Source organism: Anguilla rostrata, chromosome 13 (assembly GCF_018555375.3).
Source record: "Anguilla rostrata isolate EN2019 chromosome 13, ASM1855537v3, whole genome shotgun sequence".
Lineage (NCBI taxonomy): Eukaryota > Metazoa > Chordata > Actinopteri > Anguilliformes > Anguillidae > Anguilla > Anguilla rostrata.
The window spans coordinates 34926502-34942052 of record NC_057945.1 but is presented as its reverse complement, the minus strand read 5'-3'; the positions used below and the strand labels follow the sequence as shown (position 1 = coordinate 34942052).

At 53.7% G+C, this 15551-nt stretch overlaps 1 protein-coding gene across 10 annotated transcripts in view; it reads right to left on the bottom strand.

The window, feature by feature from the left end:
• Nucleotides 1-15551, bottom strand: part of LOC135237528 (pleckstrin homology domain-containing family G member 5-like) — an 82233-nt gene that overhangs the window by 11676 nt on the left and 55006 nt on the right. For 9 of the 10 annotated variants that reach the window (XM_064304730.1, XM_064304724.1, XM_064304725.1 and 6 more), the window contains 3 exons: nt 2808-2999; nt 833-997; nt 75-170 (listed from right to left, as the gene is read on the bottom strand). In XM_064304730.1, coding sequence (XP_064160800.1) covers nt 75-170; nt 833-997; nt 2808-2999 — 453 coding nt within the window. Of the gene's footprint in view, nt 1-74; nt 171-832; nt 998-2807; nt 3000-11878; nt 13571-15551 lie in introns of those variants that run through there. The other variant, XM_064304728.1, reaches the window with a different exon arrangement.

Here is a 15551-nt window from a genome sequence, read left to right as displayed (position 1 = left end):
AGGAACGAGAAAAAAGAAAGGAGAATAGGAAAAGAGGAGAGGAACGCAGAGGGAGAGTCGGGCGAGGCACTCACATCGGTGATGACGCGCAGCCTCTTGATGTAGGTGGCCTCCGTCTGCAGCAGCTCCCAGATCGCCTCCTGCTGGTGGAACTGCCGCCTGGTCAGCGACTGCGGAGGCGCCACACGTGAGAGAGAGTTACTTAGCAACCACGGAACACTCTTAACACCCAGCACGTCCCCCCACACATCCAAAACAGGAAGTGTCCAGTGCCATCCACTTCACACAAGTCTTTCAGCAAGACTTTCTAAAGCTGGATGCTAGCGTTCACTTTAAAACTCTTTTTCAGACTCTGTCCAGGGCACCCACTGCGTGAGCTGCTTTTTGTTGCACAATGCAATGGATGTTTATAAAAGTCATGGCTGTAGCCAGACGCTTAATTTTTAAGTGAATTCAAAGTTTTGTATTTCATATGCAGGCACTGGGTTTAGCCACCTGGGGTGTGATGAAGTAACACTGCCCATCCTGTGTTATGTTATATTACATATCTGGTTATGTAAGAAGCAGGCAGGGTGGATACGGCCGTCCTGCTCCGACTGACGTCCATCGCCGGGACACGCCCGTGCGGTGTGTGCATGTGTATGCGTGTGTAGGTATGTGTGTGTTTGAGTACGCATTTGTGCGTGTGAGTGTGTGTGTGTGCGCGTGTGTGTGTGTGTGCGTGTGTATGTGTGTGTGTGTGTGTGTGTATGTGTGTGTGTGTGTGCATGTGTGTGTGTGTGTGTGTGTGTGTGTGTGTGTGTGGTGTGGGAGTGAGAGACCGTTGCAGTACCTCCGGGTTCTCCAGCAGGCACTGCCAGCTCTCCTCCAGCTCCAGGTTGGTCTCCTCCTCCTCCCAGGAGTCGTGGTGGAAGGACAGCTGGGGGGGGACCTTGGGCAGACCCAAAAGGGTGTAGGAGTGCAGCTTACTGTGGAGCTGCTCAACACGGTCCACCTCCTGAGGGGGGGGGAGGAGGGAGAGAGAGGGAGGGAGGGAGGGGGAGAGAGGAGGGGGGAGAGAGAAGGGAGAGAAAGGGGGTGAGAGGGAGCGGGAGGGATACAGAGAGACAGTAGAGCAGAGGAGGAGAGAGCGAGAGGGAGAAAGAGAAAGAAAGAGAAAGAGAGAGAAAGAGAGGGGAAAGGAATGGGAGGTGAGACAGAAATGGGGGGATGGTTAGTTTTTGTGTGAATTGAATACATTACATATCATTTGAAAAACACGTCTTTGATTCACACTGCTATCCTGTGAACAAAGCAGCTTAGCTCAGGTCCCATTCTGATCAAGGCTGCTAGCACGTCAACGCATGCTTTAACTCCATCTCAGGCCTTAACCAACTAAAGGATGTTTCCATTTCTGAGCTGAGGTCACACGCATATTCCTTTATATTTAGTCTTGATCTTGCACCAGCCGCAAATTTCATTAATTTTACAAATAGAGCACCTTCGAATCCTTTGTGGAAAACGAAATAATTCAGACTAATTCGATTGGCTGGGCAGACAGGAGAGAGGCCGGCACCGTCTCCTGTAGAAGCAACAATGAGAAGTGTCATCCTGCCAATCAACCAGCCGCACGTCCCCGTGACGACCGAGGTGACCGAGGGACAGGTGACGTCCAATAAGCCTAAAACTCAATTCAATTCAATTCAATCGCATCTTGCCCGCTAAGTGCGCGGAATGCTAATAGCAGTACGCCCCAGACCTTGTCAGGCACAAAGGAACCCAAACGCACTCAATGGAAATGGCCCTTGTGTGGAAGAGAGGCGTCAGGACAATGAGGTGGGGGGTCACAGAAGCCCCTCCCTCACCCAACCCGGTCTTTGTGAGGGGTGGCGACGAAGAGGTGGGCGGGTCCCCTGGGAGATAAAGCACCCCCCCCCCCCCCTTCCATGATCCTTGTGTGCAGGGATGGGGAGGGCAGAGCCAAAGGCCCTGAACCCATTGAGGTGACAGGAGAGTGACAGGCTTTGTCCGAAAATGTCATACATCTGTCACTGGAGTGTGTTAGGAGGAGGAATCTTTATTATTTTTTTTTTTTGGGGAGGGGGGGGGGGGTAATAAATCTATTCAATAAGCACTTGTTCATGAGTTAGCTGATTCTAAGTGGCTGCTGTACTTGTATATCACCATTACACACACTGTACATCAAGGCAAGTGAATGTGAGGCTCCCAGTTGCTCTTGGCCGGAGCAGGAAGCCATTATACAGTCAGAGATAAATGTGAATTACACTTCATTGCCTGTCACATGACATCATTCACGTGACAGTGCCTCTGCAAAAAAAAGTGCTATACAAATAAAACCGAATTGAACGGAATGGGATTGAGACAGAACATATGACTTAGACTATGGAGTGACTGCATTGACCCGTGCTCTGGGGGGGGAGGGGTTCTCTTAAAATGCTCACGGCATCTTTTCCAGGGGATGCCAGATGTGTCTGAGACTGGATGTCCCCCCCCTTGATGTTGTTGTCCACCGAGAGAACCCCCAAGACACCTCTTAAACTACTCCTCGAGCAGAGCAGCAACAGAGAGCCATTGTTTCGCGAGGCGGGACCTACGTCAGCCCTATCTGATCGACTTCAAGGGACTGCGCGGACAGGAAGCCGGGGGGGATGTGACCTCTGACCCCACCTCCCCTCCCTCCCCCCCGAGTCTGTGGCGGGATGTCAGTTTGTGTAAACATTGCTTGGACGCGCAAGACACTTTGGGTTTTTTTTTTCCCCCCGCCGCGTGTGTTGTCGTGGCGACGCCTCGCCGTGGCGACGCCTCACCTTGCCGAAGGGCCCCGTGGCGGCCCCGGAGCTGAAGAAGCCGCTGAACCGGCTGGCGGCTCGGTTCTTCCAGCTGTCCGGCCCGCCCCCCCCGCCGGAGAGGGACCCCCCCAGCTGCGCCAGGGAGTCCGGGGACGGGATGCTCGAGTCCCCCAGGAACTCCGTCATGTTCTTGCGACGACGTGCTTGACCCTGGACGAAAAACGAGGGAACAGGAGAGAGAGAGAGAGAGGGAGAGAGAGAGAGAGAATGTCACAAGTCTGACCTGGCATCATCAATACAGGCGAGAACATCTTTGAAGACATAAAAAAGACGGGGGGTTTGGACAGGGGGAGATGAGTCCTCCCCAACTTCGGGAAAACATCAAATGCATGCCCCCCCCACCAATATTAACAGGTACTGTTAGTGTCTCCCTCCCCGGCAAAAAAAAATTCTAGTTTGTTGTCCCCACCAAGGTGGAAATGAGATGTACATCCTTGTGGTCACTGAACAGAATAGTTCTTTATTGCATGAACTGCCATTGAAAGTGCAGTAACAGTAAAACGGTAAATCTGTCGCAGGTTTAGGTCGCGTTTGTCGCATTTTTCGCATGCATGACATTCTGCCGATGCCTTTCTGGAAGGAAAGAGAGAGCGAAGGAACGCAATAAAAGACAGGAAAGGTCCGTATTCCAACGGAAGGACAGAGACAGAGACAATGGGGGGGGGGGGCTTTTTCCTGAGCGGAGCCTGCCGTCGTTAGGAGGCCCAGGTGGAAACATCGTTAAGGACGGCCGTCGGCTCAGGAGACCCGAGGAGGGTCATTACTCCTGAGGAGGAAGAGCCGTTACGTAATAAACAACCGGAGAGAAAAAACACCCCCCCCCCTCTTTCCGACGGCCCCCCAGCGGCTGAGGTCATCGGAGCGGGACACTGCCCTGTAAACACGGCGGGGGGGCGAGGTCAGGACACCCCCCCCACGGAGCAGAGCCCTGAACCTGCTGCTGGGAACCTCGTCTCTCCTGTGTGGTGAGGGGTGGGGAGAAATTGGGGGTCACGCAGCTAACGCACAAACGCAACCAGCAACCGTGCAGGCGTTTAAGAGCGCTTCCACGAAAACAACTGCCCCCCCTGCCCGCACATCCGAGGGTGCGGTACGTTTCACCACCAGCAGAGAACCGCTGGGGTTCGGCGAAAGACACGGAAGATGAAAGGATACTGTCCCGCCCCTGACAGATGCTAAAAACCTGGGGTGTTCAAAAGCCCCCTAACAGCTGGAGCAACGGCCTGAACCCCTGCCCGCCCCCCCCGACGCAGCAGAGAAAGCAGAGAAAGGAGGAGAAAGAGAGAGAGAGAGAGAGAGAGAGAGAGAGAGAGAGAGACAGAGAGAGAGAGCATGTAGTAGAGGAGTATGGAGATGAATCTGGGTAGTGATTCTTTTTAAAATGTGCCAGGTTCCTGTTTTGGAGATGATGATGGTGGTGTGGCAGGTAGGCCTTCAGACCCTGGGACCACAGACGGGACACTGAATTTGTGGCCCCCCCGAAGAGGTGCACTGCCTTTAAACAAACCCCCTCCTCCCATGACCGAAAAGTTTAAAACTATGGAATATGGACTTTAAATACAGAGTGAGAGGGATATTCGTTGCCAGTAACCAGCCTTATTTAGTTCATAGTTTAGTTCTTTCTGTACTGTTTGTGTTGTGTCGACCTGGACTCTGTTCCGCTCAGGCTGTTGCCCATGCTGACCTACTCACAAGCCCATTGTTTGCAATACAATACAATACAACTACACCGCCTCTGCTTAACCTCTACAACAAAAACAAAGAGAAACGCAATACGGGGGAGAAAGAGCGTGTGACCATCGCTGCGAACTGCAAACTGGACTGTAAGCGGTGGAGAGAACTACAGAAGGGCTGCTGTTGTTTAATGGAAAGCCTCCACTGCAGCATCGCAGGCAAAGTCTAGGCAGTCCTATCATTACATTACATTACATTACAGGCATTCAGCAGACGTTCTAATCCAGAGCGACTTACACAAATCTTTTACATAATACTTACATTTGCATCCACCCAGGAATCAAACCAGTCACCTTTAAGTTGCAAGACCAGGTCCCTTACCCACTATACTACACTGCTGTCAGATTCTGGACATGGGACATTATGATGGAAAAAAAGCAACGGTGCTTTACGGGGTCAAGTCGAGTTCATCTTCGGCTAACCTTGCCGCAGAAAAGCTACTGAATTCAAACACGACTCCAGGCTCACAGCAGCAGTGACTTGTGGCTCATTACACAGGACTTGCAAGCTGCCAGGCTATTAACTTCCCCCCGAACAAACCCTCCCCCCCCTCAGCTAGGCTACAGCGCGACACCGTCATTCAGCGCTCATTCAGCGAGCGGCTCTAGACGAACGGCGGCTCTGCTCAAACACAAACGCAAACACAAACGCCGGATGGATCGCGCGCTCGTCAGTCTGCGTCGCCACGATCCGTCAGCGGACGCTGACAGCGGGCGTAAAAAAAACCAAAACAAAACAAAAAAAAAAGAACACGACACCGCCTCAGGACGCGGGCGAACGCGTACGCTCGCATTCCGTCGCGCGGTTTAGCCGCCCGTCACTCCCCAAGCGTTCTGAGTTCCCTCCGCTTTCCGCCCCGGTCCTGCAAACAGACGGCGAAGCCCGAGTTTGGGCGGCGACAGCTCTAACGGCCCGTCCTGCTCGTGCGAGTGCAAAGAGACAGCACCGGAGACCCCCCCCCCCCCTCTCTCTCAAACCGACCCCGTGATGCAAGACTGCTCGCCTCTCTTCTGCGATCATGCGTCAGCCATGTCACCAGCCTCCACGCTTTCCTATTCCCGCAAAAAAACGTGCGTAGTTTCAAAAAACTAAAATGCTTAACTCCCGCCTTTTGGAATGACCGCAGCCGTCCGATGTAAACGAGAAGACCTGGACCAAGCGAATGGGCTGAGGCCACCTCCCTCAGTTTCTCCACAAACTCCCTGAATGAATCGCTCGAATAAGTAAAGAGATTCGGGGGCCTGGTTTACCGAGACCCTGAGCACACGCGAAACCGTCTAGCACAAGCGAAACACATAACACAAACAATGCTGGGTGCAAAACAAACACCCTGACCAACCACTGGCCATGCTATTGGCTTCACGGTTTCCCAAGAGTTCCGGAATGTTCTGAGGCGTCCTCTTAAAACTGTCCCTCAACCGTTTTTACAACTGCTGGGTTTAGGGGGAGGCTGAGGGGAGGGGGGTAAGCAAACGGTCCCCCTGCAGACTGAGTGGCCCTTTGAAGCAGGGGGCACCCCCGCCCCCCCAGGTGAGAGAGGACACAGGTGTCAGGAGCCCATTGAGCCCGGGAGGGGGGGACGGACGGACGGACGGACGAGATTTAGATTTTCCTACAAACAACATACAGCTTAAAAATCCAACCTGTAGGAAGAACTGCCTGTTCCACGCATCATCACGAGAGAAAGATTGAAACAAATTCCTCTTTTCAAGCTCCTGAGAAGATAGTGCCACCTCACAACGGTTTCGTAATACAAACTTCAGACAACGGCCTGCGCTGAACTTCACACAAGCGCCAGTGCTACAGTTAAGTTTCGCAGCTTTAATGATGTACTCAGCTGGCTCTGGCGTGACCCCTATCGGGACAGCCTCCCTGAAAAGGTACAAAATCAGCGTCACTCACCATGGATGTCAACGGCATGTCAAAAGCAACAAAGACCATTGTGTCCCTTCAGCACGGAGCCCAGCCCATGCCTGTACCCAGGCGCTGGACCCCGGAGTCCTCGATGTGGCTTCACAGAGACACACACACACACGCGCGCGCAAAAACACACTCACGCGCAAATTCAATCCAGAGCAGCCCGAGGCTTCACAGCGAGCTGAGCTAACAGAGAGAGAGGCGCCGGTTTTTGACGATGAGAACACGGTCCCGTAGTGTGAAGAGTGCCGGGGGGGGGGTCAGTTTGCCCCGTCGCAGGGGGTGCAGCGCTAAGTCCAGCTCTTTGGCGGTGTGTGGTGAGCTTCCCCCCCGGTGTGTCGGCGTCAGCTGCCCTGCTCCGTCCGGTGAAGTCCGCTAACTGAGGCTGGCTCGGCCCCTGCATTGCTGAGGGGGACTTGCCCTGATGTCATGGCAACTCCAGGATCCTGCCCCATTGTGCGAACAGGAAAAGGGGGGCGGGGCGCCAAGCGCTAATCTGCATATGGGGGCGGGGTTTCGGAGGAAACAGCTTGCAGATTGGGCCCGGGGTCTCCGACGGCGCAACAGATGCCGAGAGTTCATCTGGCCTCCCAAATTTTTCCCGTCTCCTCTTCCGACCCCCCCCCCCCCCCAGGCCCTTCACCCCTGGGCCACAGCTTTCACCTTCCAGACCGACCGACAGGCTGAGCCTCACACATCTGCTCCGCTCTGAAGCGACGGACTGAGCCTCACACATCTGCTCCGCTCTGGAGCGACAGGCAGAGACGCTGTCTGCACGCAGCAGCTCACGGGGAAGGCAGGGCGGGGCTGTCAAGCACAGCCTTTGTAGTAATGTTCACACCCACATACAAACCAGCCTAGGAACTTCCTCGTAGGTTCAGCCTCACGAAAGTACAGAGGGTTCGAGGCCCACACGCAGCCTCACTTCCAAGAAAAGGAAACTCAAAGCACCCGATAAAAGATAGGCGGGGAAAGAGGGAGGAATACAAAAAAAAACAAAACACAGGGCAAGCACCCGATTCGTCGATCCAGGGGACCGTGCGTCGCTACCGCTGCACTCCGAAAACGACCTTGATCGGCAGCGAGGCGCACTGCGGGGTTCACACAGCCCGCCCTGTCCCTTCCCCAAATCTTCTCCTCCGTGTCCTGAGATTTACAAGACGTCCCGTGCCTTCTTGGGGTTTTTTTTTTAAAGAAATCACACCACAGTGGCGGGGGGAAACTCCCCGGGGATTCTCTGTGATTTCCCCGCTGTAGCCCTCATTGGGTAATCACACACATACCTCATCTCTGTGAGGGAAAAGTACCTTTCCTTCCATTACGGGCATTTAGCAGACGCTCTCATCCAGAGCGGCTTACACAACTTTTTACACAGCATTAACACTGCATCCATTTTATACAGCTGGATATATATACTGAAGCAATGCAGATTAAGTACCTTGCTCAAGGGTACAACGGCAGTGTCCTAGCGGGGAATTGAACCTGCAACCTCTTTAGGTTACAAGACCAACTCCTTACCCATTATACTACATTATACATTTCCTGTAAAGTATGACAGCAGTCTCTCCTGGGATCAGAGGTACCTGGGCAGGGGGGTACACTGGCAGTGAACATACCAGCACAGACATGCCCTCTAAACCATCAGTGTTGAAAAAAATCATAAGCGAACACAACCTTTCCAACCCACATTTGATGACATCTTCTGATGCATCCATTTAATCTCTAGTTACCTCCATTTTTAGCATTTCTCTAACGCGGGGCCACTTTCCCTGACAGGCTGGAGGAAGAGTAATAACCAATCTCCAGGCAGACCTATTGTTCCTAATTGTGAAGATAAGAGAGTCCCTTAATCAAGCCGGTCGGCTGAGTAATGGCGTGGAAACAGACTGATCTGCGTGATCACACACGGAGCTACAAACACTCCCTACGCTACGCAGCGCAGCGCGCACACTCAGACATTCAGGGGTCACGCTACGCTTGTGAACACTCCCGTAGCGTGTATTTCGGGAACGGTTAAAACAAGCGCCCTAAGTCCCGTAAAGGAACATCATTAAAACTTCCTGGTTACACCGGTCCCGTCTCTCTCCCCCAGGTCTCAGAGCACCGCCAAAAAAAAGCAAGTCTAATCCTGTAGAACCGCTTCTCAAAAAAAAGCTGTGATCTACAGTGTCAGAGAATCCTGTCACGCAAAAACAAACAAACCCAAAAACAAATGAATCACTGAAAACGGATGACATAACTCCAGGAACAGATGCCGAGCGCGTGATTTTCTCCAAAACTGAAACTCAGTCTTCAGAAGCCAACTGCAGCACGGCCCTACAGACCGAAGGGGGTCTGAGATTTCACTTGCAGGTGGGCTGGCTGGCTGGCTGCACAGAAGCAAACCAAGTGCCCCCCCCCCCACTCTCACCTGGTACGATGTGGGCATGGGGTCCTGCCCGGAACCCTCGTCTTGCCCCAGGTGGTTTTCGGGCGCCAGTTGGAGCAGGTCCCAGCTCTGCCGGGACGAGAGACGCGCGATCCGAACCATGATCCCGTTCGCTTGTCTCCTCTCTCTCTCTCTCCCTCTCTCCTCAGTCCCACGGACAGATTAATCCAACGTGCAGGCGCACTCCCCCTCCCCACTGCCCTCTCTTATCTCCTATCACCGACCCAAGCACAGTGATCCCCGATTTAATCCGGCAGATAAGCCCAGAGATCAGACGGCACTATCCACACAGGTAGCAGAGCTGAGTGAAATAAGGTGAGAGAAGTTCTTTCCAGTCCCACTGCTCCCCACGCCTGTCACACACAAACACATGCATACACACACTCACAGACTGAGAGGTATACTGTCCCCGCCCCCTCTGCAGTCAACCAGGTCCGGCTCCTCCCTCTTCAGGAGACGACCAAAAAAACACCGGCTGGCCCCACCAGCGCGGCCCGTCCAGGTGAAACGGTGTCACGTGACACCGCTCAGCCGTCAATCAAACACAGACGGAGGTGCGGACGTACGGTGGTCATCTCGGCACTCAGTCCACGTTCACAAACAAACACGCGCACACAAGCACAGACGCTGAAAGAGCACACAGCCAGGCTTAAAAGGACCTCACTCAGAAACACTGCTTGCGCAGGCCAGCTAAGAACAGACAGATCTGTGGGAGAAACCGATCTGCTTCCCACGATGAGCAAAACTCTGGAGCCGCGCAGGATGGATGCATACGTCAATAGTTAATTAAAAAAAAATTTTACTCAGGGAGAATGAGCGAAGCTCCACAGCAGCAAACAGTTACAAAGCTTCAAAAAAAAAAAAAAAAAAAACGGACAACGGATCTTGACGTCCTGAACAACGTTCAGAAACTACTGTGCCCCGTACCGTAGCACCGTGTCCCGTTCGGCTCCTGACAGTGTAGCGTGTTTTTTTGCGATACGACAGAGCAGCGTGTGCATCGCAGAAGGACCGACCGTCCCGTGACGTCCTCACTGAGAGAGAGAGAGAGAGAGTGAGTGAGTGAGGTGAGAGAAGAGTGGAGAGAGAGAGAGAGTGGAGAGAGAGAGAGAGAGAGAGAGAGAGAGAGTGAGAAGGAGAGAGAGAGAGAGGGGAGAGACAGAGAGAGAGAGACAGAGTGAGAGTGGAAAGACAGAGAGAGAGAGAGAGAGAGTGGAGAGAGAGAGAGAGAGAGAGAGAGAGTGGAGAGAGAAAGAGAGAGAGAGAGAGAGATCTGAGACTGATATTTCAAGTATTCAGTCACAGAATTAAGGCCCGTTTTACCAGCCGTTCCCCAGACCAGGGCCGGAGTAGACTCGAGCAGACGTGAGGAGACGTGAGGAAGATCCCCGGCTGCCAGACACCGTCTAGAACATGACGAGGGATTTAAGACGCCCCCATTGTCCATTGTATGTGGATTCCATTCGGACGGCCAGAAACTACTTAAATATTAATTGTGTTAGCCTAATTACTCCAATTGTCAACAGGCCCATTAATCACCGCTATTGTCTGGGGGCTGGTTAGGTCGGGGCTTGTGCCCGTGAACGGCCTTCTTTGAGAGCGAGATAACAGCCCTTAAATGACGGGAAATGGATACCCGAGGGGTATTTGTGTTAGCCAGCGTGGTTCACTTCCTCTAAAGCCACAGCGGTCAACCTGAGTCGGCCTTGTTTACCTCTGCCAGTACAGCAAGTACTCAGAAGAGGGGGGGAAAAAAAACTGGTTGACGGGAGGAGAAAAAAGAGCTTGGCTCCCCCTGACAAACAGCTGACCGAGAACCAACTTTTAAAAAAGCTTAAAAAAATAAAAAATCTCAATCACAGCCTCTGACCATTACACAAAATGATCAGCTGTATACTGTCCACTGATCAAACGGCAACTGCTCTCAGACAAATGATCAATAAATTGAGACCAGTGTCGCATCTGAATAGACAATGAAAGTTTCTTGAGGGGAAAAGTTTGTAAGTTTTTGAAACTGAGCCCATGAAACCGGATTCCCAGTCAGAAACAGTGGGAGGAGCTCCAGTAGTACAGTCATGTGGAACAGGGCCAGGGGAACCTTGTTGATGACCAGGCGTGTCCCTGAGGCGAGGGGAACAGCTGATTCCCGCAGCCGGGAAGGGCTCTCCGTCGCTATGGGCGTCGGCTGCCGTTAATCCCATTACTCGGGCGGTGTCGGTCTGGCTTCCCCGCACGGCGCAGACAGGGGTCAGGTGACTCAAAGAGCGGCTCCATGGGAGCGCGCGGTTGCGTAATGCACCGCGAGGGAAATGCCGGTCGCGCGCCGCGAGCCGTACCCAGGAGGCGAGCTCAGCGCTAAAGCAGAGCGCTACTGTGTCGCGCTAGCCGCCGGCTAACAGCTTCTCGGAATGTTTTTTTTTTTTTTTTTTTCCCCCACCTCCAGTGTTCTAGAACTCCATCGCTTTCGGTTACCCGCGGTGATTGTGACATCAGCATTCGGTTAAGAACACTCTAATCACGTGTGTGTGTGTGTGAACTTGCACCTTAAGGACTTACACGCACACCTCAAGGGTTAAGGACCAACGAAGAGTGAAAGTGAAAACTCCAATGCTCAGTGCCTTTAAGCCACAACCTGTACACAATTTGGATTAACTAAATTAAATTAAACTACCGGAAATTAAAAATCATATATCATTTTGAGTTGTTAATAAAAAAAAAAGTAACAACAAATAATTAGAATATTCATTCTTTTAAATATTTCCATTTTCAATACTGTACTGTAATACTGTAATGAGTAACAGCAAGAGCTTTGTAAATAAACTGCAACTGCAACTCCAACAGCTGCAACAGCACTGTTTAGACTATTTATCATTCTTATTGCTGAACTGAGCAACAGGAGGAACAGGCCTCTCTGTGGCTGAAGCATTGTGGGTAAAATGTGGTCGTGTACCTTGTGTTTGCCCCTCTCTGTGGTCTCCGTGCTGCTGGGGCTGGTGGGGGACGAGGGGTTGCTGACGGGTTTGGGCTGTCCCTGGCGGGACGAGGGGTTGCTGACGGGTTTGGGGTATCCCCAGGGGGACAAGGGAGGGCTAATGGGTTTGGGCTGTCCCTGGCGGGACGAGGGGGTGCTGATGGGTTTGGGGTGTTGCTGGCGGGATGAGGGGGTGCTGGCAGGTTTGGGCTGTCCCTGGCGGGACGAGGGGTTGCTGGCGGGTTTGGGGTGTCGCTGGCGGGGCGAGGGGGTGCTGGCGGGTTTGGGGTGTCGCTGGCGGGCCTCTGCCTCAAACCGCTGCACGTGGGCGGCCACCAGCCCCGCGGCCGGGCCCCGGAGGAGCTGCAGCTCGGTCAGCGAGCCGTAGCGGGTGAGCACCCCGGCCTGAGGTTCGGGGAGGGGCGCCGAGCCGTGCACATGCCATGTCCGCTGGCGGAATCCCAGCATGCTTCACACACCCCCCCGCACGGGGCGAGGTGGGGGGGCCTCTCTCACACGGGACAGAGGGGCGAGGTGAGGGGCCTCTCTCACGCGGGACAGAGGGGCGAGGTGGGGGCCTCTCTCAGGCGGGACAGCGGGTGGGCTCAGCGTGAGCCACGGTACGTTCCCCTAACACCACCAAATAGCCAGTGCAGATACAACCGTCCCCCCTCAAACTCCTTCTGATGCAGAACTGCGGCTAACCACTATACAGACAGACGGACAGACAGTCAGCCGGCCTGCATGCCTTCCACCGATGGCCTAACACTCCAGCACGGTTCAGATGCAGAATCAGAGCGCTCACAGACGACCTGGCTTCCCTGTGAGCAGACGCTGAAATATCCCAACGCAGGGATTCCTCTCTGGGAAAACGGGAACGTCGAACCGGCCGGTGGAACGGACCCGAGGAAGCAGCTCGTAATCGCTGTCGCCACGGCGATCCTGCACGCCGTCGCACACGGGTAAGGAAGCTTCCCCCAGAGAGGGCCTGCTCTACGAGCGCGTCCCCAGTCGAAAATGAGCACCGAGTCAGATTAGAGGGGGGTTTCCCAGCCAACAGTCACAGCCTGCTGCCCCGGGTGACTGGACTCTGCTCAGCCTGGCTGGCTGCAGGCTAACCAGCGCGCAAGCACAGGGAACTGTTTAGGGGTTTAGCGCTGCAAATTCTAAAATAATTATTCTACTGGATAGCGCTGGATACTCAGCCTGTTTGCGCTGACAACCTTCTGTCATTCCCGAGCAGTCATCCCGATCTATCCCACAGTTTTCCAGGGGTTTCTGTTCAGGGTCTTTTTCAGGAGTCGAGGCATAATTTTCCCGCTTTTCCCACAATCGGTTTTCTTGTTCGTCATATCCCTCTTGAGAATATATCCCGTTGTCAATTTCGATTTATAGATTTTGTCCACAAAAATACTTTTGCAGTTGCTACTTACAGAGAGAATTTATCATGGTGGTAATTCCGTTTTTTTTTTTTCTAGCTTCACCACCCATGAGAGAGCCGTGGGGTTGCTAGTGACGACAGAATCACGATCCGGACAGCAGACGCTCCTCAGAGCTCGTCCCGGTGTGTCCTTCCTTGTATCCGCGAAACCCCCCCCCTCACTTCGCTCCTGATCGCTCCTGGCGTTACCGTCCGAGGCTCCTCTCAGCCGCCTTCAGCAGCAGCTCTGCCGTGTCGCCCTGCGTCCCGGGACAGCTTCGCGTGAGCACACAGCGACCTTTGACCCCCGCCCACTCCCTCACCCCCCCCCCCGCGCTCGCTCAGAGTCGGAGCTGTTCGGGGGCCAGTCCTGCACGCGGGGTGGCGCGCTGCGATTCCGCCTCCGCTGCCCGGGTGGCGCTGTTCAGACAGGCTCACGGGCTCAGGAAACTTTGCACCCAGCGAAACGGCACTTATCTCCCAGCTGGCTCGGCCGAACTCCCCTTATCAGCGACTTACATAAGACTCCACATGTGACGCGCGCAGAGCGATTCCAGCTACAGCACAATGGACCGCTTTCAGGAACCGGCCATTAAAAGGCACGCATTACAGCTCCAGGGCAGGTGATTGCACCTGTCCTGGGCACCTATCTCTATATCAGCACCGGCCTGGTTTTACATACTTGGCATGGACACTGGTAAATGGTAAATGGACTGCATTTATATAGCACTTTTATCCAAAGCGCTTTACAATTGATGCCTCTCATTCACCAGAGCAGTTAGGGGTTAGGTGTCTTGCTCAGGGACACTTCGACACGCCCAGGGCGGGGATCGAACCGGCAACCATCCGACTGCCAGACAACCGCTTTTACCTCCTGAGCTTATGTCGCCCCACTGGCACCTGTTACTGCTCAGGTGGTCATTCACGTGTCACTCAAAACGATGGCGGCAGCTTCAGCGGCACTGATGGCATCTCCGTGGAGACGGCGAGCGCCATGGGACAGTGAGGGACTTCATTATGGGCCCAGGAGGCCCGCATACCGTGCCCCACCTTTTTAAGAAAAACGTCCAGTCACAAACTGGGCTGGATTATGTCTGTATTTAAGCAGAAAATGCTTTAATAACAAGGTCACAGAACAGCACAAGGAAGTAAACATATGAAAAAATAACTGTCAACTTCGGTCAACTGCCAAGCCGGGCCTGGCCTGGACTTCGCCCCCATTGGTGGAGAACACTTTCCCTTTAGAGATATGCATGCAAATGCGCCGAGTAACTTCACCGGTGGGGGAAAAAAACACGTCATCGGCAGGCGAACTGAGCACGCTCCAAACACGAGCTCCCGAAGCCTGAGGCGGAAACGCGCGATGACATGGCGTCCGCGGTTCCTTCAGGTAAAACTTCAGAAAGGCTCGCGCGCGGACACGGGAAGAGACGCACGCGCAGTGCGTGTGCACGCAGCCGCGGCCTTCGGATCAGAGGCGCGCATCAGAACCCCGTCTGCCCCCCGCGAGGGGTGCGCCGTGGGCAGGACGAGGTGCAGGCCAAACCTCCGCACCCGTCCCGAACCTGAACATACTGTACGTACCCCGGGACGGCCAGAGCCACAGGGGGGGTTCCTGAACATAGCCAAAAACAGGCCAGGGAAGTGATGATTAACCAGCTCAAATAAGGGCCTGCAGCAACACCGCCACAAGGCCTGTTTGCCTCAGTCAGGGAAAATCTAATCCGATACGCGAACACAGCATTAACTAAGAACTACAAACAACCCGGCTGGCCCCGTGTGTCCTTGGGAGGCTGAAATAGGCAAAAGACTGACTGGCCTTCAGTAATTACTCCAGCTTTGGGCCAGAGAGCCCATTCAATCTATTTCATGTGCGGCTGACAGAAACTGACACATCAAAAAAGTCATTCTGAAGATACTGGAGAATCCCTGCTTGAGTTAAATACTTCAGCATAGCTTCACCCCTAATCAGGCCTGCAGCCATGCTAAATCTCCATGACAACCCCCCCCCCCCCCCCCAGGGCTACTCTCAGCGCATTTGCCCCTGTTCCGGGGCAGTGGACCCACTAGGGCAACTATCAGGATCACACACTCAGTGGGGTCTGCCAGACAGGATATGACATCACACAGAGAAATTGAAGTGCCCTGAAGGATGAGGGACAGGTGTAGCGAGGCAGTGAGGGTCCATGTTTGACAGGGAGACTCTCCTTTATTGTGGCAAACATTCAAATA